Source organism: Sorex araneus, chromosome X (genome assembly GCF_027595985.1).
Source record: "Sorex araneus isolate mSorAra2 chromosome X, mSorAra2.pri, whole genome shotgun sequence".
NCBI classification, from domain to species: Eukaryota; Metazoa; Chordata; class Mammalia; order Eulipotyphla; family Soricidae; genus Sorex; species Sorex araneus.
This window is the reverse complement of record NC_073313.1, coordinates 42,997,806-43,022,211: the sequence shown is the minus strand read 5'-3', so window position 1 is coordinate 43,022,211 and position 24,406 is coordinate 42,997,806. Positions and strand designations below refer to the sequence as shown.

The window sequence follows — 24,406 nt, the reverse complement described above, 5'->3', positions numbered from 1 at the left end:
AGAGAAGGCTTCACAGACGAGGTGGGGTGGGGGGCGCCCACGTGACCAAGAGCAGGTGCTCTGACATTGGCTATGTTAATCTCTGATAGAAAGGCTATTTCTTTTTTTTTTCAATTTTTTATTTAATCACCATGTGAAAAGTTACAAAGCTTTCAGGCTTAAGTCTCCATCATACAGTGATCGAACACCCATCCCTTCACCAATGCATGTGTTCCAACACCAAGAATCCCAGTATACCTCCCATCCCACCGGCCATCCCCCACCCCGCCTGTGTGGCTGATGATTTTCACTTTACTTTCTCTTTACTTTGATTACATTCAATACTTCAACAGGAAACTCACTATTATTATTTGGAATTTTCCCCCAACAATCAGACCTGCCAAAAAGGCAGCATTTGATAATTTGTTTTCCATTGCTGAGAATGAAGAGCATATGAGGGTTTGGATTTCTGGTACTTTAGTAACTAAGTCCAGAGAAATTTCTGCCAAAAATTGCATCATTGCAAGCTCGTACCTCTCTTTAGTGGGCCTTATAAGATGGCGGTTGCCACGCCACTGCCAGGGAAAGAAAAAGCCGAGAGAGAAAAACCTTTCCCCTCTCATGGCAGCATGGGGCTGTAGCATAGTTCACAGTCTGGAGGCATTTCTGCAAGAAGCTGCTGGTGCCGAGAGTAGTTGGTGGGCCTCCGGGATCATGGGCGTTCAGCAACAGAGGGGCCGCACCTGTGCAGCCACTCGGGTCACATCTGGGCAGAGCAGAAAGGCTATTTCTAAGCTAGGGAAGTGGCTCAAGTGGTACAGCACATAAGTTGTATGTGCCAAACATCCTGGGTTTGCTCCCCCACACTGATGATTTCCTGATTTCCAGAGCACCTCTGACTGTATCCTATGTGGCCTCTAAGTGTGACCAGGTGTGGCCCTCACAGTTTACCCAGAACAAAAGTTATTTCTGATTTAAAAAAACAGGTGGGAGCCATAGGACAATGTTTGACTTGCAAGTGGCCAACAAGAGTTCAATCCTTGGCATCCTATATGGTCGCCCAAGCCCCACCAGGAGTGAGGGCAGAGTTAGGACTAAGCCCTGAGCATCTCCATGTGTGGCCCAAATACAAACCAAAAAAAAACCCTTTTTAATTAAAAAACAATTGTGTGATAGCCCCAGAATCATTCTTGTAGGTAACTAAGGAAGTGGTCATAGTTTCTCGTGGGCTTGAAGGATGCCAGTTGACCTCAGCTGGAAATAACCCACCTGCCAAGGGGACATGTCTTGGAGAAGTCTATTCTGAGCATTTTCTGGGTGTTGATGTATCTCTTTTTTTTTTCACTTTTGGGTCACACCTGGCAGTGCTCAGGGCTTATTCCTTGCTTTGAGCTAAGGGTATCACACCTGATGGGACTCAGGAGACCATATAAGTTTCCAGGGATCAAATCTGAGTAGTTTGCATGCAAGGTTCCCTCCCTACCCATTGTTCTGTCACTAGGCCCAGGTCTTGACGAGTCTTTTTTTTTTTTTGCTTTTTGGGTCACGCCTGGTGATGCAAAGGGGTTACTCCTGGCTTTGCACTCAGGAATTACCCCTGGCGGTGCTAGGGGACCATATGGGATGCTGGGATTTGAACCCAGGTCGGCCGCATGCAAGGCAAGCGCCCTACCTGCTGTGCTATTGCTCCAGCCCTTGACGAATCTTTTATCAGTACTGTGACTCCTATTCTCTCAGGTATTGAGTTTTGTGGACAGAAAATGTTACTTATGTTACTCTCTGGTGAGTCTCTGCTAAGAGTGCCCAAACTATTATTCCTTTGGAAACATTAGCATTTTGTTTGTTTGTTTGTTTGTCTGAAGGGGATTGAGCCATACCTGGTGGTAATCAGGTGCTCTGACTTTGCTTGGGGATCCCTCCTGGTGGTGCTTGGGGGACTGGATGCAGCACCGAGAATTGAACTGGGCTGGCCACATACAAAGCAAGTGCCTTACCCCCTAGACTCTCTCCAGTCCCTTCTTTGGAGCTCTGAGTAATAAGTTTCCAGAAATATGGTGCTGATGTGAATAAAGAAGGGGCATAATGCAACTTGTGTTGTAGGGGGAGATTCCCAACACTCCATCTTCTCTTCTTTTTAAAAAATAATATTTTTAATTTTAATTTTATTTTTATAAAGTAGTTCACAATAGGGGCCGGAGCGATAGCACAGCGGGTAGGGCGTTTGCCTTGCACACGGCCGACCCGGGTTCGATCCCCGGCATCCCATATGGTCCCCCAAGGACTGCCAGGAGTAATTTCTGAGTGCAAAGCCAGGAGTAACCCCTGAGCATTGCTGGGTGTGACCCAAAAAAAAAGTAAAAAAAAAGTAGTTCACAATATTTGATTACATTTAATATTCAGATAATCCCGCCACCATTACACCTTCCCACCACCATATTTTGGATGCTTCCATCTTGAACCTCAACCCCTGCCCTCAAAGCAGAACCAAAAAAAATTATTTTGTATTATTTGTTATGAATGATTCAAAAAGAAACGTTTCTTAGGGGCTGGAGCAATAGCACAGCGGGTCGGGCATTTGCCTTGCATGCAGCCGGCCCAGGTTCGATTCCCAGCATCCCATATCGTTCCCTGAGCACCACCAGGGGTAATTCCTGAGTGCAGAGCCAGGAGTAACCCCTGTGCATAGCCGGGTGTGACCCAAAAAGGAAAAAAAAAGATTTCTTAGAGGAAAGTGTGAAGATTGTTGTGTCTTGTGTGCATGTGTGTGTACATATATATATGTATATATCTGTAAAAATATATCTCCCCGTACTTTAAACCCCATCAAATGTGGTGTGCTACTCTTGGAATATTAGTGGTGTAAAGTATGAGATTCTATCTTGACTCTTCTGAGACTGGACAACTGAACAAATGAACATCAGACAGATTAGTAGGGGTGAAAGTCAACATTGAAGGACATGCACACGAAGAATTTACATGTCTACACATTCTAAGGCAAAATGGGAGCAACAGGGATTTGCTAAGGGATCCGGGGTTTGGGGAGATGAGAAGGGGAGGCTTCACATAGCAAAGAGGGACTGGCCTCATCTTTATTTTTTAAAAGTTTTTTTTATTGAATCACCATGTGGAAAGTTACAGAGCTTTCAGTCTTAAGTCTCTGTTATACAATGCTCAACACCTATCCCATCACCAGTGCACATTTTCTACCACCAGGAGCCCCAGTATACCTCCCCCCCACCCCACCCCGCCTGTGTAGCTGATAGATTTCACTTTACTTTGATTACCTTCAATATTTCAACAAAAAACTCACTATTATTGTTTGGAGTTTTCCCCCAGCAAAGTCAGGCCTGTTGAAAAGGAACCATTTGATGTTTTCCATTGCTGACAATTAAGAGGTATGAGTTCGCGCGGCCACAATAGCGGCCAAATCCAATGGTTTTGGATTTTTGTATTTTAGTAACTAAGTCCTTGGAAATTTCTGCCAGAAATTGCATCACTGCAAGCTTTTACTTCCCTTTTATGGTGCTCATAAAATGGAAAAGCCAAGAGAGAAAAACCCTTCCGCTCCTGGTGTAGCATGGGGCAGTGACTCAGTTCACAGTCTAGAGACATTTCTGCAAGCTGCTGGTGCTCAGAGTAGTTTAGTTGGCCTCTGGAATCATGCTCGTGCAGCAGTGTAAAGGCCGCACACGTGTGGCCGCTGTGCTGAAATCTCGGTGGAGGGCGTTGCCGATACCACCCCCATACCGAGATCTCCAGCGTGTCCTGTTGCTGCAGGCTCGTATCTCCTTTTTGTGCTCATAAAATGGTGGTCGCCATGCTGTGCCCAGAAAGGAAGAGCCGAGAGAGAAAAACACTTCCCTCCTGGTGCAGCATGGGGCAGTGGCTCAGTTCACAGTCTAGAGACATTTCTGCGAGCTGCTGGTGCCCAAAGTAGTTTAGCTGGCTTCTGGGATCATGCTCGTGCAGCAGTGGAAAAAGCTGGCCTCGTCTTTAAAAGTACAAAGATCAGTTTCTCAGAGAGTAAATGCTCACTGATAAACCTTCCCCTAGATTATACTCACATCCCCTCCCACCCACCCCCTACAAACTGCTCTATTCCTGTCATAGAAAGGGGAGCAATGATTGCTTCTATGATTAAGGAAGGACAAAGATCAAAGCTTTAGCTGAAAACAATCCCTATACTTCAAATCATGATAACAGACTTCCTGAGGCCACGGGACTTGGGTGGACTTGAGTTTCTCAATCCAAGGTGACATGCATGGGAGACAGTAATAGCAAGGGCAGTTGAGGTCAGAGTGTCAAGAGACCATCTGATCCTTTGAGAAAGGAATTAACCCACAGCAGGCTGGCAGGGAAGTGGAGGGTCTGAACAAAAAGTTTCCTTGAGCTGTGACGAATTGGATCTCAGACCTGTGTGTGACACCTATGAAGAATTATTCAGGACTGGCACAGTACTGCCCCCATCCCACCCCACATGGGCCTGAAACGGTGGGCTTGACACTGGGGACAAGAAAGAAACATCCTTCTGGGAGCGTTTTGGTTCCATAAACACGAGGGTTGAGTCGAGGCAGGGTGTATGAATTAGAAAATGGTCTTTTTTTCCACTTTTTGGGTCACACCCAGCGATGCACAGGGCTTACTCCTGGCGGTGCTCGGGGGACCATGTGGGATGCTGGGAATTGAACCCAGGTCTGCCTCATGCAAAGCAAACGCCCTACCACTGTACTATCACCCAGCCCCCAAAAGATGGGTTTTAGGGTTCTGCCAACAGCTCTGTCTGGTAGTCGAGATGTTACTTTTCACTCTTCCGGTCCACCCAACACTTTTGGGAAGGTGCCCTCTGCTCCTCGGCTGGTGTTCTCCTCTGTCTGTAAGGTTCAGGGAAATGCCAAAGCTGTCCCTGTGTCAGAGGATCAAAGGGGAGAGTAAGGTCCCTTTCCTTGAAGCTGGGGGGGGGGAGGAGAACTGGGGCAGCCTGATGAAAAGGAGGGTAGACAGAATGACTGTTGATCATTCTAGTGCAACCACCCCAGGGAAGCCCCTTACGAACACTCAGGGGAGTTCTGAGAAAGATTTTTCCAAAGATCAAGCTGACAGGGATTTAATACTGTAAGGAGTTTATATGGAAAACTTTTTTTCCGTTTCTTTTTCTCTTTTTCATTTTTGGGCCACACCTGGCAGTACTCGGGGATTGCTCCTGACTCTGCACTCAGGAATTACTCCTGGAGGTGCTTGGGGGTGTCCAGATCCATATGGGATGCCAGGGATCAAACTTGGGTCAGCCATGTACAAGGCAAATGCCCTATCCACTGTACTAATGCTTCAGCTCCTGTAGAAAACTTTTTCTAAGGCATAAGTATATACCTTTGTCTCCACATTTCCTCTCCCATTTCTTGAAAGAATCAATCCAGTGAGGCCACAAGCTTCCTATTGGCTGGAGCAAATATGTTCAAAGCCTAGTTGAGGCACTGAGAGGAAAGATTTGGGGTTGAATAGTTCACACACATATGTCACCCTCAAACTTTATTTTTTTTCTAACAGTTCTGAGAAGTCCAGGTTGCATTCTTTCAGGGGAGCTGCCAGGAGTTACTATGTGCTTTGGAGCAATGCGAATGTTTGACCAATACCCAGAATTCTTCACTCCATCAGACAGACCATACTTCTCTCTGTTTGAGTCAGTGTTTAGAACAGTGAAATATGAAAAATGTGTGTTTGTGTGTGTATGTGACATGAGTGGACGTTTTTAACAGTGAGGTAGGATTTCCCTAAAACTTTCCTTCCCTGCTATGGCAAATCCCAGTGCCTGTGCTGTGATAACAATATCCTAAGATGGTAGATCCTTCATCCTGGGTTCCCATGGAACTGATAAGTGAGCAGAGTTCCTGACCTCTCCCCTACACCCCCCCCCATAAAGCTGCATTGGCTGCATACCATGAGAAAGGAATAACCATCACTTAGCCACTGGAAGTCTGGAAGCTATTTGTTACCACAGCATAACTTGGTCTTGGTCTGTCTTGACAGATGCATATATCCTGTTGCTTAGCAGACTATTTCCTAATATTTCCCAAGGGATTAATTAACCAGTGATTGGGGCAGCGACATGATGAGCTCAAATCTGGGAACCCTCCACTCCTTTTTTCCTCATGAGAGCTCCTAATGTGCACGATTCCCTTGTTCCAGTGACTCTGGGTCTGTTTGGCGGGAAGTAACTCCCACGTTCCCATAATTCCACTGGGCTGGGTAGCGCTATAAAAGTATATCTCCCCAGAGGCTATTTCAGTGTTGATACTTGTTCAGCAACATCTCGCTGAAGAAATGATCCTTTTAAAAGCTGGTCATCTCACCACTCAGGCAGAACAGCAGCAGCATTTTGAAACTCAGTGGCAGGAACCCACTCCAGTGAAGGAAGGTCATTCCCCCCAAGGCCAAATCTTATTCCCCGGTAACCCATGCTGCCTGTCTGCCATGGATTGCCATGGTTACTCAAAAGCAGAGATTTGATCTGCAGAATCCTTGTGCTCCTCACTCAGTTACCATGGCCACAACACAGGGCTTGAGCAAACAACATTGCTGGTCTCATCTGGTTCTCACATTTGAAAAGACACTTGGAAATGAATTCACTATGAAACATGAAACAAGCCGCAAGCGAGGAACTTCATTTTCTTTCTTTTTGTTTCAGGAACCTCACTTTCATAGGAAAAAAAAGAATGGCTGCTTAAGAAATCATTTTGACAATTGCTGAAGTTTCAATATTTTATTATTTTAATTTTCCATGCAAGGAGTCAAGTCCAGGCTTTGGGAATGCAAAAAAAAAGTGCTCTCACCCTAAACTATATACCAGCTCCTTGATATGTTTTTGGTTTTGTTTTTTGCTTTTTGGGTCACACCCAGCGATGCTCAGGGGTCACTCCTGGCTCTGCACTCAGAAATTACCCCTGGCGTGCTCAGGGGACCATATGGGATGCTGGGAATCGAACCCGGGTCAGCTGCGTGCAAGGCAAATGCCCTACCCGCTGTGCTATTGCTCCAACCCCTCCTTGATATGTTTTAAATAATAATGAATGATAAAGTTACTGGGTATTTTTTGTGTTATTCTGGTTTTTTGAATTTTGGGTCACACCCAGCGATGCACAGGGGTTACTCCTGGCTCTGCACTCAGAAATTACTCCTGGAGGTGCTCGGGGAAATATAGGGGATGCCGGGGATTGAACTAGGATCAGCTGTGTGTGAGGCAAATGCCCTACCCTCTATACTATCACTCCAGCCCCTGTGTTGTTTTGATAGGGGCCACACACAAGGGTGCTGAGGAAGCCTAGATCCACTCCGCTTGATGTGAATCAGGGCCATCAGGGCCACACCTGGTGAGATTAGGGAGCATGTTATTACAGGAGCAAAATTCGGAGTCTCACATATGCTAAAGTGTTCTACCACTTAAGCTATCTCCCTGACCCAAAGGTCCTGCTTTTGATCATGGTATTGTGGATAAGGTGTGGCCTTGTTCTTAGGAAAGGTAGATTGACATATTTAGCAGTTAAAGGTCGTGCTGTTTGTGACTATCTCAAACTGTTAATAAGAAAGAATAAGAATAAGGAAGAGAGAAGCAAACGTAGCATAATGTTGACAATGGGGAAACCTAGGAAAGTGATCCAAGGATTCATTCTACCATTGTTGTCAACTCCTCTGTAGGATTGTGAGTTTTCAAAATAAAAAGTGGTGGTGGGGGGGGAGAAATCATGCATGCTTCAGATCAAGGGCTTTCAAACGTTTTAATCCATAACCCACACTAAAACATAAATTGTACAGAGCAATTCAAGACATACACATACATACATATGTAATATGAGCGAATGCATACAACAAATCAAATAAGAAGTCTCACAAAACAATACTCACACCCAGCTATATGTGATGTACCACGACTTCTTTATACTATCTTGGTTTTATTTTTATTTTGGGGTGACATCCAGTAGGGAGTACTCTTGGTTCTGTGCTCAGGGATCACTCCTGGTAGTGCTCATATGTGAGTGAACCATATGTGGTTCCAGGGTCAACCTGGGGTCAGCCACATGTAAAGCAAGTAATTTAGCCCTCACTCTATCTCTCCAGCCCTATCTTGTCTCTTACAATACCTCTTGTGACCTGTTAAACTGAACTGATAACCACTGACTGATGGTTACAACTCACCAAGACACTCCTGCACTTTCTAGTGGTTTCTGCAACCTTTCTCAGACTTATAAACGAGGTCACAGAGGGGCTGATGCAGGGTAGAACTGAAGCTAGGCACACCCTAAATCCATGGGGGCTTGGAAAATCCCCATCTTCAACTACGGTGAAGGGAACTAAGGACATGAGAGAAGGGATTTTCAGAACGTTAACAAACACACTCATCATTTCTTGTGTGCAGGGCAGAACTTGTACCTGGTTGAAGCAGCCATAGTCTTTGGTCTGCTCACTCAGGTCTAGGGTCTTAAGTTTAACAGACTCCTACCCTGGGAAATCTGTCACCCCCCACCCGTTCCCAGCTACTGGCTACCTCCTTTCCTCTTGGGCCTTAGCCCCAGTATATGCATTCCCGAATTATTGCCACATACTGCCTGAGCCGTGAACACAGCCTCTGCCTGCTGACACTCTTCCCACAAAAAGCGCTGAAGAATGTGTCACCCTCCTGGAGAGTCACAATGCATGTCAGCACATGGAAGAAAACTGCGTTACCCTTTTGCTTCAATCTTAGGCGTTTACGAAGTCCACTCCCCCGCCCTCCGTCTTTCGGCTAAGACCTGGGAATAACTGCGCAGTAAATAAAATGGATCTTTGCTTTACTCTCCCCCGACACGTTTCAGACTTCAGGAATCACCTCCACCACATTGGAGTCTGCATCCCTCCCTGAGCCCGCCCCCTTCACTCCTCACCTGTCCCTCTTCCTAGAACTTCACGTTGCCAGGCACCTAGGAGGGCAGACAAATTGGAATAGCAAACAGAGGGGTTGGGTTTAACGGGTGGCCTGGCCAGAAGAACTGGCACAGTTCCTAGTACTTAGCCAATAGACAGGCTCTGTAATTCAGCCACTGTGAATGTGTCTTGGAAGATGGGGGTTCAGGGGGCGGGGTGGAGCGCCTCCCCAGCTGTAGGACCTTCCAATTCCTGGGTTTCTCAGCAGCAGACCCATGTGCATTCTTTCTTCGCTTTAACAACTCGTGCCCATGTGCCATGAGCGGAAATCGATCTCCCTGCCCCATCTCTGGAGGCAAACGGTAGCTCCCCCGTTACTGCAACTATCCTCACCCACCACCACAGAACACCTGCAAACTCAGTTAGCTGAGCTTTCCCCCACTGGGCAGAGCATTTGGGTCACCCCGACGCAGCCCAGCCCAGTGTGTGCGCAGGATGAACCCCCACGTATGGGGCCACGCTGAGCAGGAAGCTGGGACCCAGAAGCCATGCGGGGCTGCGGCCCGAGCCTCGCGGTCCGCGGGAGGGAAGGCCAGGGGACAATGAGGCGTTGGCCGGCTCCTCCGTGGCATTGGTGGCCGCCACCACAGCCTGGGACATCAGGAGTTGGGAGAGGAGACTGCTGAAGTTGTTGGCGCTGGTGGTCTCCGGCTCTGAGAACAGGGCTGCGCGTGCGGCAGTGGTGTTCAGCTCCTCGGGGTCCACGCAGACACCGCTGGCCGAGTGCCCAAAGGCCACCTGGCTGAGGTCCAGGCCGGCCACGGAGCCCGGGGAGGCGCAGGGCACGTCGGCCAGGCGGCCGGAGCTGTGCAGCCAGTCCCGCAGCCACTGCAGGCGGCAGTCACAGCGCCAGGGATTGCGGAAGAGAAAGAGCCGGCCCAGGAAGAGTCCGGGCTGGAAGGCGGTTCCAGCGAGCACCGCCAAGCGGTTGCCGTTGAGGTGCAGTGCCAGGAGGCCAGAGAGGTTCTGGAAGGCGCCTTCCTCCACCCAGGCGATGCGATTGCGGTCCAGGTAGAGCAGTTCGAGCTCGACCAGCTCGACAAACCAGGCGCGCCGCACGCGGCCCAGCGCGTTGCCGCCCAGGTTGAGGGTGCGCAGGCGGTGCAAGCCCTGGAAGGCGTCGGGCGGCAGCTCGGCCAGCTGGTTGTCGTGGAGCAGCAAGTGCTCCAGGGCGCCGCAGTCGCGGAAGGCGCCCCCGTGCACGGTGCGCACGCGGTTGCCCTGCAGGCGGAGCGAGCGCAGGCGCCGCAGGCCCCGCAGCGAGCCCGACGCCACCGCCTCGATGCGGCCCCGCTCGAGGTGCACGTGCGTGAGGTTGGCCAGGCCGCGCAGGGCGCCGGGCACGCGACGGAACAGGTTGTCGAAGGCGGCGAGCTCGCGCAGGGCGGGCAGCTCGGCCAGCAGGCGCTCGGGCACGCTGAAGAGGCGACAGGCGGCCAGGTCGAGGCGGCGCAGGCGTCCGAGGGCGGCGAAGGTCCGCGCGTGCAGGTAGCGCAGGTCGCCGTTGTGCGCCAGGCGCAGCTCGGCCAGGCGCGGCAGGCCCCTGAAGGCGCCGGGCGTGATGAAGGACAGGTTGTTGTGGCGCAGCGACAGGCGGTGCAGCGAAGGCAGCGTGCCGAAGGCCCGCTCGCCCAGGAAACGCAGACCGTTGCGGTCCAGGTCGATGGCTGCAGCCTCGCACGGGAACTCGGGCGGCACCCGCAGCAGCCCCGCGCGGTCGCAGTGCACTGAGCACCCACGGTCGGTGCTGCTGCAGCGGCAGGTGGCGGGACAGGTGCGCGTGCAGGCCACCGGAGCCGTGACCGTGACGGTAAGCCCGGCGCCGGGGAGACTGAGCGCCACCGCCACTGCTGTGAGCCGGGTGTCGGAGAGAGGGGAGGGAAAAACCCAAAAATGAAGCGGCCGTCAGCTAGAGGGCCGACCTAAGGGGAAATCGTACTTGTGCACCGGTTGAGGCATCCCTCCCAGGTCTCATGCTTCCTCCCCGCCAGCCCAAGCGCCGCCTTCCAGACCGGGCATGGACTTTCGCTCTGGTGTTTGGACCACTCCTGGAGGATGCTCTGAGGGCATTCTCGGCTGGGCTCGTGAGACCATAGGGTGCCCAGACACAGTGCCCAGGGCTCCCACATGCAAAGCATGCAGTCCAACCCTTTAAGCCATCACTGTTGCCCAGGTTCCCACTTACCTTAATCAGAAAAACCCAGCTGAAGTTCCAGCATCTGAAGCCATTTTAATTTCCACCTCCCTGCCCCCCTTTTAAAAAAAAGTGATGGTGTTGAAGGAACTACGCAGTGGGGGAGTAGGTTTGCAATCCTGGGGATCGAACTCAGGGTCTTTTCCAAGCTGTACTGCTTGACCTACCTCCTTGACCTCTGACCCCATTCTAAAGCTCCTCCTGCCTGTACCACCTCATGTGCTCTCCTAGAAGGCGGCCTAAAGCACCTGTTGTCTGCATGCATAGGGGTACCTCAAGGCATCACTGTGGCTTGTACTCCAGCCCCATGCTGTTCCCATTTCATGGCCACTTGCCACATGTGGCTGTTAAAATTTTTAAATTTAACTATCATTTAAATTTAACTATCATTAAAAACTATCATTAAGGGGCTAGAGCGATAGCACAGTGGGTAGGGTGTTTGCCTTGCACGCGGCCAACCTGAGTTCAATTCCCAGCATCCCATATGGTCCCTTGAGCACCACCAGGAGTAACTCCTGAGTGCAGAGCCAGGCGTCACCCCTGTGCATCGCCGGGTGTGACCCAAAAAGCAAAGAAAAAAACTATCATTAAAATTTAACTATCATTTAGCATTTAAAATTTAACTATCCTGGGGCTAGAGCGATAGCATAGCAGGTAGGGTGTTTGCCTTGCACTCGGCCGACCTGGGTTTGATTCCCAGCATCCCATATGGTCCCCTGAGTACCGCCAGGAGTGGTTCCTGAGTGCAGAGCCAGGAGTAACCCCTGTGAATCGCCAGGTGTGACCCAAAAAGAAAAAAATTGACTATCCTGAATTGAGAAAGACTAGAAGTATAAAGTACACACCAGATCTCAAAGTTCTTGGACCTCCCCCCTCACACACCCCAAAATAAGGCAAGATAATGGGGCCAGAGTGATAGTGCTGCAGGAAAGGTGTTTGCCTTGCATGCGGCCAACCCAAGTTTGATTCCCAGCATCACATTTTGTCCCCCAAGCACCATCAGGAGTGATCTCTAAGCACAGTGCCAGGAGTAATCCCTGAGCACTGCTGGGCATGACTCCCACTTCCCCAAAAGAGCAAAATATCTCATCAATTATTTTTGGTTTGGATGCTGGGGGTTAAACCCATAGATGCATGGCATATGCTCTACCGCTGACCTACATCTCTGGATCCTCCTCAGTAATTCTTATGTTACTGCTGAAATAATATTTTCAATATACTGGGTAATGTAAAAGGAATGGAAACCATTTCTTTTTTGCCTTTTAAAATGGGTGACATAGACAATTTAAACAAGTGGCCTACATTGGATCTCTATTGGTTCTGCTCTAGAACCTTCCCCCATAAGAATTCAATTTCTGGGGGTAGAGAGATAATACAGTGGGTAGGGTGCTTCCTTGAACACGGCCACCTGGGCCCTGATTCCTGGCATCCCATATGGTTTCCAGAGCCCCACCAGGAGTGATCCTTGAGTGCAGAGCCAGGATTAACCCCTGTGTATCACCGCATATGTCCACAAAACAAAACCAATAGATAATCCCTAAAAATTCCCATTGAGTAAATTAAGCCACATGAAGATGAAAAAAATAGGGAGCTGGAGTGATAGCACAGAGGGTATGGCTTTTGCCTTGCAAGTGGCCGACCCAGGTTCGATTCCCAGCATCCCATATGGTCCCCTGAGCACCGCCAGGGGTGATTCCTGAGTGCAGAGCCAAGAGTGACCCCTGTGCATCGCAGGGTGTGACTAAAAAAAGCAAAAAAAAGAAGAGATGGGAAAAATAGAGAACAGGAGGTTGGGAATGAAAGAAAAGCCCATCTATTCTGAGGGTTATGAGAGGTGAGAATTTTAGCCACACCTGGTGGTGCTGAAAGCTACTTCTAGCTCAGTACTAAGGGAACCCCATGTAGTGGGAACTGAACTCAGCCCTTCCCCATGCAAAGCATACAAACTAGTGCTTTAAGTCATCTCCATGGCCCCCAATCTTTTTTCTCCCAACTGTCACTAAAATTAAGCCACAAGGACAGCATGCTAAATTAACTGTCAGTGACCGTCTTACACATCTCCAAAGAATCACTGTGGACACTACGCAGTTCATTTCCGTTCTCTGGAGACTTTTATCATCACAGGATATAAATGTGCTTATAAGTTAATTTCGTTCGAAGCATTTGAGTGAAAGATCAGATAAAGACTTCAAAAGGCCTCCTGCAGAAAAGCAGAATGGCATGGCCGGCTGCCCAGCGGCAGCCAATGGTCCAAGCCCCATGTTATATTCCCATAAAAAAAAGGCAGCCTCGGAGGTGCACAAGTTTTACTCTCTCACCAAGGAGCAACTGGCAGATGGAGTGTTCGCCATCTAAAATTCCTGCAGAGGAACAAACTTACCCATAGATAAACCTGACTGACCAGTCCCCTCCTCAGCATCATGCCCAGATCCATGGACACATTACTCCACCTGCTCTATCCAAGCTGTTGGGAACCTCTAATGGTGGCCACATGGGGCCATGTATACAATATGTTTGTGGCCACCTCGGTAGGTTTGCACAGCCTCCACAGTCTTTTCAGTCCACCTATTGTGACCACGCCGTGGGGTTTTTTTTTTTTCAGCTGCTGGGAAAGAGATTTACCCCTTTCAGACTTGGCTGGAGAACACTAATCCCTTTGAGCAACCCTTCAATTATCAACTGTAGCTTGTTCAACATTCTGTGAGAAGGCTAGCCATAGCTTTTTTTTCTCTCCCAAAGAACTGTGAATTAGACACCATGCGGCCAGCCAAGTGTTTGAATCCAGTGCTGAGCTTGGCTGTTAATAGAACTGCCGCTGCGCTGAGGAGACACCCCTTAGGGACAGGGCCAAGAACAGAACCCTAGCTCTGGGTGTTATCTGGACAGAGGTGCAACCTTTTCCTATCAACTCTCCCAACTGGGTCAAATAGAAGGCATCCTATTTCTTCACAAACAGGCCTTCATTCTACTCTCTTCTCCTTTGTAATTAAGACAAGTGTATGCTCAACCATATGACTCATGTTTCTGCTCTACGGTAGTTCACATTATCCGGACTCACTGTATAATTCAGTAAATATTTGCAGAATGAAATGCAATTGATGTTTCCTCAGCAAGGATTCCTGTGGAAGGATGTCATTAATTGTTTTTGGAAAACTTTTTGTCAAGGAATTCATAGGATAATGACAGGATACAGCCAATTTGCTTGTATAATGCAAGAGATTTTTAAAAAAATGTAGGTGTCAATTTTAAAAACACACAAGAGTGAAGCTGCTTACTGTATACCCTTTTTACCTCCAATTTTTGTTTTTTGTTTTTGTTTCTGTTTTTGTTTTTTTTGGTTTGGAGGGCACAGCCAGCAATGCTCAGGGGTTACTCCTGGCTCCACTCAAGGATTACTCCTGGCTCCACGCAGGGATCACTCCTGGTGGTGCTTGGGAGACCAGACAGGGTGTCAGGGATTAAACCCGGATTGGCTACATAAAAAGCAAGTGTCCTAGCCACTGTACTCTCTCCAGCTCCACCTTCAAATTTTTGAACCAGGTGACTGCATTCTTCAGAAAATAGATAAAAGTTTGTTTTAAGCTTGGACTCAAGATGATCTGAGGCCGGAGACGTATAGTACAGCAAATAAGGTGCTCATACACAATCTGTGACCCCTGTTTCATCCCTAGTATCCTATATGGACTGGAGCAATAGCACAGCAGGTAGGGCATTTGCCTTGCATGCAGCCGACCTGGATTCGATTCCTCTGTTCCTCTCGGAGAGCCCGGCAAGCTACCGAGAGTATCCCACCCGCATGGCAGAGCCTGGCAGGCTACCCGTGGCATATTCGATATGCCATAAACAGTAATAAGTCTCACAATGGAAACGTTACTTGTGCCTGCTCAAGCAAATTGATGAACAATAGGACAACAGTGCTACAGTGCTACCCCATATGGTAGCACTGGGTACCATATGAGCCCACCAGAAGTGATCCCTGAGCCAAGAGTAAGCCCTGAGCATAGCCAAGTCTGATAAAAAAAATAACTCAAGATGTGGTCACTATTAGTGACCCTTAGGAGCCATAGAAACCTTAGGAACCTAATTAGGAACAATAATGAATGTACTGGATCATTGAGTGGCATGCCAATTAAATAAAATTCTTAGAAAAGACAACCAAACCTTAGCACTGGTTTACCCAATATGAAGACTAAAATATGTGCTGAGAAACCCAGAAAAGCAGGACACAAAAACAACAAAAACTAATTTTTTTTTTTTTGCTTTTTGGGTCACACCCAGCGATGCTCAGGGGTTACTCCTGGCTTTGCACTCATAAATTACTCCTGGCAGTGCTTGGGGGACCATATGGAATGCCGGGGATCGAACCCAGGTCGGCTGCGTGCAAAGCAAACGCCCTACCCGCTGTGCTATCGCTCTGGCCCCAAAAACTAATTTTTTGGAAGGAGGTGAGTTCTATTTGCAACATTGGTGGCAGAGTGTATCATAGTGCTAAGAGTATAAACTCTGGGCAAAATATTATAATTTTTAAATTTTTATTTATTTATTTGCTTTTTGGGTCAAACCTGGCGATGCACAGAGGTTATTCCTGGCTCTGCACCCAGGAATTACCCCTGGGAGTGCTCAGGGGACCATATGAGATGCTGGGAATCAAACCTGGGTCGACCACGTGCAAGACAAACACCCTACCCGCTGTGCTATTGCTCCAGCCCCATGAGCAAAATATTTTTAAATCAAAAACATCAAAAATCTCTCCACACCTCAACCTTTCTTTGAGTCCTGAAGTATCACTGTATGGGGTGACTCCAAAGAACCAAGAGCTGCAGACCCAAAGAGCTGACAAGGGATCACAGCAATTTTCCAGTCATGGATGGACAGATGAAGAGTTAAAGAACTTGGAGCTGGAGAGACAGTACAGAGGTTAAGATACTGACCTTGGATCCAGGTGATCCAAGTTCGAATTCCCAGCACCAAATATGGTCTCCCTAGCACTGTCAAGGGATCACTCCTGAGTATAAAGGCAGGAATAACCCCTAAGTACTGCCAGGTAGGACTTAAAAAAAAACAGAAAAAAATTATTTTAAGATCCACTAAGTTAGAAAGGCTTGTAAAAACTGACCACTCTCTGAAATTCCAGGGAGGTCAAGTCTCAGGAATGAAAATGATATCAACAAAGGAAAGGCAAAGCCGTACTCAACTTACCATAATAATGCTCAAGCAACTTGTTGTCAAGATTTTTACACCTGCAGATTGGTGAAATTAGGAAACCTAGTCTGTGAATTACTGAGGCAGAAGTAAAAACCGTTGTATACAATAAGAATGTTTATACATCAATATTTATATATAAATATTTATAATAGTACCACTACATGAATCAGGTGTAACATGTAGTAAGCAGCAGTAACTTTTTCACAAACTGGGAAGAATTTCAGCTGACTGGCAGCAGTCTGTGGGTTGGAGATTGAAAGCCACTTCCTTGATGATTTTTTCTTCTGGATTTTAGACCCCACCACTGTATTCAGGATTTATTCCTGGTGGACTGGAGCGATAGCACAGCGGGTAGGGCGTTTGCCTTGCTCTCGGCCAACCCGGGTTCGATTCCTCCGTCCCTCTCAGAGAGCCCAGCAAGCTACCGAGAGTATCCCGCCCGCACGGCAGAGCCTGGCAAGCTCCCCGTGGCATATTCGATGTGCCAAAAACAGTAACAAGTCTCACAATGGAGACGTTACTGGTGCCTGCTCGAGCAAATCGATGAACAACGGGACGACAGTGCTACAGTGTTCAGAGGACTGTATGTGGTATCAGGGTTTGTGCCAGGATCAGCCACGTACAAGGCAAACTACTTGAAATCCAGCCCAATGCAAAATGAAATTCAACTCTTCAAAAGAAGATAAGTTCCTCTAACTACCATCCACAATATCTAATATAGATCCAATAATATTAGACATTGAAGAAGCTGCAAGAAATAACAATAGGAATAAATAGTAAACAGAAGCAGACCACATTGAAGCTCAGACGGTTGGAATTACAAAACAAGAATTTATTATACATAGGTTTAAATTTTTATAGAAAAAGTTGGATCTAATAGGCTGAAGCATGGAGCATTTGAATTATTATTATTATTATTATTATTATTATTATTATTATTGGACTGGAGTGATAGTACAGTGGGTAGGGTGTTTGCCTTGCACGCAGCCGACCTGGGTTTGATTCCTTCATCCCTCTCGGAGAGCCCGGCAAGCTACCGAGAATATCCCGCCCCCACGGCAGAGCCTGGCAAGCTACCCAGGGCGTATTCGATATGCCAAAAACAGTAACAACAAGTCTCACAATGGACACATTACTGGTGCTCTTTCGAGCAAATCGATGAACAGCGGGAGGACAAATCTACAGTGCTATTATTATTATTATGTGCTTTTCAGGTCACATCCAGCGATGCTCAGGGATTACTCCTGCCTCTGCACTCACTCCTGGTGGTGCTTGGGAGACTACATGGGATGCCTGGGATCAAACACAGGTTGGCCACATGCAAAGCAAGTGCCCTACCCTCTGTAATATCACTCTACCCCCCCATTTAAATTTTAGAAGAGGTATGGAAACTAAAAATGACCCCAGTTCAAATATTAGTGCTGAAATAATTTATTATCTGAAAAAATTTTAATGTACTGACCAGTAAAAATAGCAGATTAGACACTGCAAAAAAAATTAAAGAGGGGTTCTTTGATACAGAGTCAGTATCAATCAATTTGATTAACAAGTTTATGTTTGGAGTTCCAGAGGAGAAATGGAGAATATTGAAGAAAAAGAATAATTCAAGACATTTTCTTACATTTAATTAAAACCAAGAAACTCATGAAACCTCAACTAACTCTTCTCTCTCTCTCTCTCTCTCTCTCTCTCTCTCTCTCTCTCTCTTCCTCACACACACACAAACACACACACAATTTACACTTAGGTATTTGTGTCATGGTCAAACTGCAGAAAACCAGAGATTGGAGAAAATTCCTTTAGCAGTCAATGAAAAAAGACACATTACAAAGTAAACAACCTTAACGAGCAGCAGGCTTCTTATCAAAACAATGATGTCTGTAAGAGAATAAAATAGAATGATTTTCTATAAAGTGCAGAAATAAAAGCAAAATCTTGAGGTCTAGAATTCTATAGACAGTGGACATATCTTGAGAAATAACAAAGGGGCTGGAACGATAGTACAGTGGGTAGGGCATTTGCCTTGCATGCGGCCAACCTGGGTTTGATACCCGGCATCCCATTTGGTCCCCTGAGCAATGCCAGAAGTAACCCTCTGAGCATCGCCGGGTGTGACCCAAAAAGAAAAAAGAGAGAAATAATGAAAAATTCTATTTATGTCAGGTAAATACAATCAGAAAATTTATGTCAAACAAACAGATCTTCTGCACATCAAGAAATAAAGAACTTCTAGGGCAGGGGAGATTAGTTCAAGGGGCCAGATCATGTTCCTGAAACTGCATGGCTACCCAAGCACCAAGCAGTAAATACAACCAAATGTAGCCCTGGTAGTCCCAACACCATTCAAGAGGTCCAAAACAAACAAAAACACCATCTTTAGACTGAAGGAGACTCTCAAAGTAGATGGAAATCAGATCTAGAAAGGAATGAAAAGTAGTGAGAAAGGTAAATATGTCATTCTCTTCTTCCAGTAGTTGCTTTAAAAATGATCACTTAATGGAAAGTATCATGTTGAATGAAATGAGTCAGAAAGAAAGAGACAGACATAGAAAGATTGCACTCATATGTGGAATATGAAATAGCAGAGATATAAGAGCTAGCAATGATGCAGTTTCTGGCAGAAATTCCTCTGGACTTAGTTACTGAAATACTAAAATACAGAAATCCAAAACCTCGCGGCCGCTATGGTGTCCACACGACCTCATATCTCTTCATTCTCAGCAATAGAAAACAAATTATCAAATACTTCCTTTCCAGCAGGTCCGAATTTGGGGGCGGGGGGGGAACTCCAAACAATAATAGCGAGTTCTTTGTTGAAATATTGAATGTAATCAAAGTAAAGAGAAAGTAAAGTGAAATTCATCAGCTACACAGGTGAGGTGGGGGCTGGGGGGAGGTTTACTGTGGTTCTTGGTGGTGGAATATGTGCACTGGTGAAGGGATAGGTGTTCGAGCATTGTGTAACTGAGACTTAAGCCTGAAAGCTTTGTAACTTTCCACATGGTGAATCAATAAAAAAAGAGGGAAGGGGGAAAGAATGCAAAATTAAAAAAACAATCACTTAAAGCAAAACAACCATGTATTATGGGGCCAGAGAGATAGTACAGAGGTGAAGGTGCTTGCCTTGAATTTAGCCAGCCCTAGTTGGTTCATGGTTCCCTTAGCATCACTGAGTGCAGTCTTGGAGGCGCCCATGCACCTCCAGGCACTGTTCAGGTGGGTGGCCCCTGGTATTGCAGGGCCCAAGAAACCCCCAATCCTGGTCCAGATAGCATAGAATCATTGAGAGTAACCCATGGGACTCCTGAGCATTATTTGGGAAAACTTTCAGCAAAAACTAATAATAATGGATTATGAATTTGTTGAATAAGTAAGTGAAAGTATAAGAAGCTAAACTCAATTATTATTGTATCACTATGTCACTGTCATCCTGTTGTTCATCAATTTACCCTAGCGGGCACCAGTAACATCTCCATTTGTCCCTGTTGTGTGCTAGTATAGCCCAATGGTGTCTGCTAGCTCCAGGAACACAAAGCGCCTGAGATTTTAGCATCCTCTCCTTACTCATTCTTCCCAATGCTGCCACACTGGGGGCTCTTCCAGAGTCAAGGGAATGAGGCCCAATATTGTTACTGTTTTTGGCATTTCGACTACGTCATGGGTAGCTTGCCAGGCTCTGCCGTACAGGTGGGCTACTCTTGGTGGCTTGCCAGACTCTCCAAGAGGAAAAACTCAATTATACTCTTATAATAATAATACCATACATATGAAGCAACGTAAGATAATTCAATGTATACCTGAGGCTGACACCCAAGGACGGTAGATACAATGGCCAGGGGGATTGCCCCATAGCTGGAAGCCTGCTTCATGAGCGGAGGGGAGAAGGCAGATGGAATAGAGAAGGGATCACTAAGAAAATGATAACTGGAGAAACCAGTTGGGATGGGAGATGCATGCCGAAAGTAGATCATGGACCAAACATGATACTTCTCAGTGCCTGTGTTGAAAGCTATAATGCCCAAAAGTAGAGAGAGAGTATGGAAAATATTGTCTGCCTTAGAGGCAGGGGGAGGGTGGGAAAGGGGGGGGTATACCTGGGATATTGGTGGTGGGAAATGTGCTCTAGTGGAGGGATGGGTGTTTGATCATTGTGAGATTGTAACCCAAACATGAAAGCTTGTAACTATCTCATGGTGATTCAATAAAATTTTTAAGAATTAAAAAAAATTTAATGTATACCATGATATATTAATGGCACGTATTGTCATTCATAAAAAATTTTAAAAATCAGCTCTTACCTTGCCCTATACACAGAAATTCATTTTGGATGTAACATAGACCTAAATGGAAAAGCTCCAACTATAAAATGTCTTTAAGATAACATAGGAAAGTATCTATATGACCTAGTGATAGGCAAAGACTTCTTAGGTGGGGGAAAACAATAACTCTAAAAGAAAAATATATAAAGTAGACTTCATAAAGTTAAGAGCTTCTGCTTTTTGATCCTCTACTTGCTTTCCCTTCCAGGCGAAATTAATCTCTCAGCTGACATCTCTGGGTCCTTTTTGGAACTGAACTTAAAATTCACTCCCTTATGGCTAAGTTCCAACAGCTTCCAACCTCTGCCATCCCGTCCAGCACCACAGCTCCTGAAGTACAAGGCCACATAGGCAGCTGTGTGACAGGTCTACTCATCACACCTCACACTGCTCCCAGTTATACTTCTTTCCACTGGGTGAAGACAGGCAGGGAAGGAAAAGAGCAACTCTAGCCTAATACATCAGAGTTTCCAAGGGGGCTAACTACAGAGACTCACTCTCAGCATGGCAGGCACACAGCAAACCCAATGGGGGAAGTCTGAAGAAGCATACCAAGGTCAGTGAGTGAAAACAGTGCAAAATGCTCAGCCAACACCAACCAGCTCTGTAAAGCCACAGAAAATAACTTATGACACCATGGCAAGGATGTGTAATGAGCTCAAAGAAATCATGGCACAGACAGACAGCCAAGCACAAAAAAGTATGAGAACAAAAATGAGAAAATTACAGTTAGAAATGAAGTGTATGGTAGGTGGCATAAAAAGCAGCAGTTCTGAGCAGCAGAATAACAGCAGGTGAGGCAAAGATCAAGGAGCTCCAATATGAAACGTGAAACCTCTAGAAACAACAAAAGATGGTGGAAAAGTCAGAAAAGAAATGAACAGCACACCAGAGAACTATGGGATGAGTTTTCTGTTCTCAGAGGAACAGTAGGAGAATCATTAAAGTCCCAAAGGAACAAGGTGAATTTGTTAAGAATTAATAGTTTTAGAAGTCATAGACAAGGATTTCCCAGAGTTGAGGGCTATAGGGGCTATCAAATGAATGAGGCCCAAAGGATTCTAGTGACAATAAATTCAAATAGAAAAACTCTAAGACACATTGTGCTCAGAATTACAAAAAATCAAAGGCAGGGACAGAATATTGAAAGCAGTAAGGTCAAAAAAGGAACTTCTATACAAAGGAAAGTCCATAAGATTCACAGCAGATCTACCAGATGATATTCTATGATCAAGAAGAGAAGTCAGAGATATAGTACAAAAAACTCGGTGGAATAAACACATCACCAAGAATACTCTATCCAGCTGGATTATTATTTGGATTTGAAGGAATGATACAGAATTTCACAGAAAAGCTCATGGAATTCAAAGCTTTGAAACCAGTTTTGCAAGAAGCATTAAAAGAGTGTCAACACGCTCTCCGCCGAGATGTGACCCGGGTGGCCACACGTTTGTGCGGCCGCTCTGATGCTGATTGACCACGATCCAGAGGCCAGCTAGACTACTTTTGGTACCAGCAGCTGCTTGCAGAAATGTCTCTAGACTGTGAACTAAGCCATAGCCCCATGCTGCCCCAGGAAGGGAAATGATGCAATTTCTAACATAAATCTCCCTGGACTTAGTTACTAAAATACTAAAATACAGAACTCCCAAACTTCATATCTCTTCATTCTCAGCAATGGAAAACTAATTATGAAATGCTTCCTTGTCAGCAGGGCTGTTTTTTTGGGGGGAAACTCCAACAACAATAGTGAGTTTTGTGTTGAAATATGGAATGTAATCAAGGTAAAGAGAAAGTGAAGTGAAAATCATCAGCTATGCAGGCGGGGGTGGGGGTGGGTGGGAGGTATACTGGGTTTTTTTGTGATGGAATATGTGCACTGGTGAAGGGATGGTTGTTCGAGCATTGTATAACTGAGACATAAGCCTGAAAGCTTTGTAACTTTCTACATGGTGATTCAATAAAATACATTTTAAAAAAAAATTTTTAAAGTGTCAAAAAAAAAGAAACAGGGCAAACTTCCCAACACGTGGCACTAAGTATGGCACTCACTCATGGCGCTTATGACTGCCCTCTACTAGATTAAGAAAGGTATGTTTACTCCTTGCTTGCTAAGGGATTTATACATTTTCAATAATAAATTAATTTTTCATTTATATTGAAAGTTCTATGTTAGATCATAGAGATATCTATCGAAGTCTTTTACTTATTAATGCAGACACTTAAGCTTTATCTATAATATAAAGTCAATATTCCATTTCTTAGGCTAAAACACACTTTTATAGGCCTGTTCAGATTTTCTCCTTAAATTTTGTTGATTCTCTTCAGTCTTATTGAATTTTACATTTGTAAAATTTACCTGGTTTATGTAAATTTTAAATTTTATTGCACAGAGCTGGGGTGATAGCACAGAGGATAGGACGTTTGCCTTGCACGTGGCCGACCCAGGTTCGATTCCTAGCATCCCATACGGTCCCCTGAGCAACACCAGGAGTAATTCCTGAGTGCAGAGCCAGGAGTAACACCTGTGCATTGCCGGGTGTGACCCAAAAAGCAAAAAAAAATTATTGCACAGAATTATTTATAATATTAATTTTAATTATATACCTCTAACAAAGATGTAGTATTTGACAAAATTGCACTTTATGAACTTAACACTGATTTACAATTTTGTGGAATTTTAGGTTATTAGTTCTCTTTATCTGTGTGTGTGTGTGTGTGTGTGTGTGTGGGTATCATCACTTCCTAACAACAACAAAATGATCTCTGCCATAATATGGGATAGAAAAGAAACATAAGGGAACAACAGATGGTCAAAGTCATCAGGACTAAAGATTTTGTCTATAGAACTAAGCTTACATGGGGTGGGAGGGAGTGTGTTGGGAGGGATCCTTGGGACACTGGTGAAGGGAAGCAGGGTCTCTGGTAATGGATGTGGTGCTTGAATGATATAAGCAGGAAAAGTATAATTAACAGTATTAAAAATCCCGGTACATCAACAAAAATGGTTAAAAAAAAGAACTTCTGCTCTTTGAAATTTCCTTATCACTGTTAAGATAAGGAAAGCAATACCACAGTTTGGGATTAAATATCTGTATATTCTCTCAGTGTATTTTGCTTTTGCTTTTTTGGTCACACCCAGTGATGCTCAGGGGTTACTCCTGGCTCTGCACTCAGGAATTACTCCTGGCGGTGCCTGGGGGACCATATGGGGTACCGGGGATCGAACCTGGGTCAACCGCATGAAAGGCAAACACCCTACCCACTCTGCTATCACTCCAGCCTCTCTCAGTATATCTTATAAAGAACTTGTAACCAAAGTATATAAAGAATTCTCGAAGCTATATTTATCTGGGAAATTGTTCTGAAATATTCTTTTCTGGAAGCGTTTCTGTCTGCTTTGGGTGTTAGTGTAACTTTCCCTTCATAGAAGGTGTTAGGAAGGATTTCTATGTCTTCGATATTTTGGAAGAGCGTAAGGTACGAAGGCAGTACATCTTTTTTGAAGGTTCGATAGAACTCAACAGTGAACTCATCTGGACCAGGACTTTTGTTCTTGGGGAGATTCTTAATTACTGTCTCAATTTTCTTACTTGCAATTGGCCTATTTAGGCTTTCTGTTTCCTCCTTGTTCAGCCTTGGGAAGTTACAATGACTTTAAGAATCATTGCATTTCTTCTAGGTCCTCCAGCATAAGAGTATAAATTTGTTCACAGGAACCTCTCGTTATATTTTGAATTTCTGAAAGATCCATTAT

General features: G+C 45.7%; 1 protein-coding gene across 1 annotated transcript in view; it reads right to left on the bottom strand.

The window, feature by feature from the left end:
• Positions 1-9,330: 9,330 nt before the first annotated feature.
• NYX (nyctalopin) overlaps positions 9,331-24,406 on the bottom strand; it is a 103,179-nt gene continuing 88,103 nt past the window's right edge. The window contains exon 6 of the mRNA XM_004612943.2: positions 9,331-10,781. Coding sequence (XP_004613000.2) covers positions 9,331-10,781 — 1,451 coding nt within the window. The remainder of the gene's footprint in view (positions 10,782-24,406) is intronic.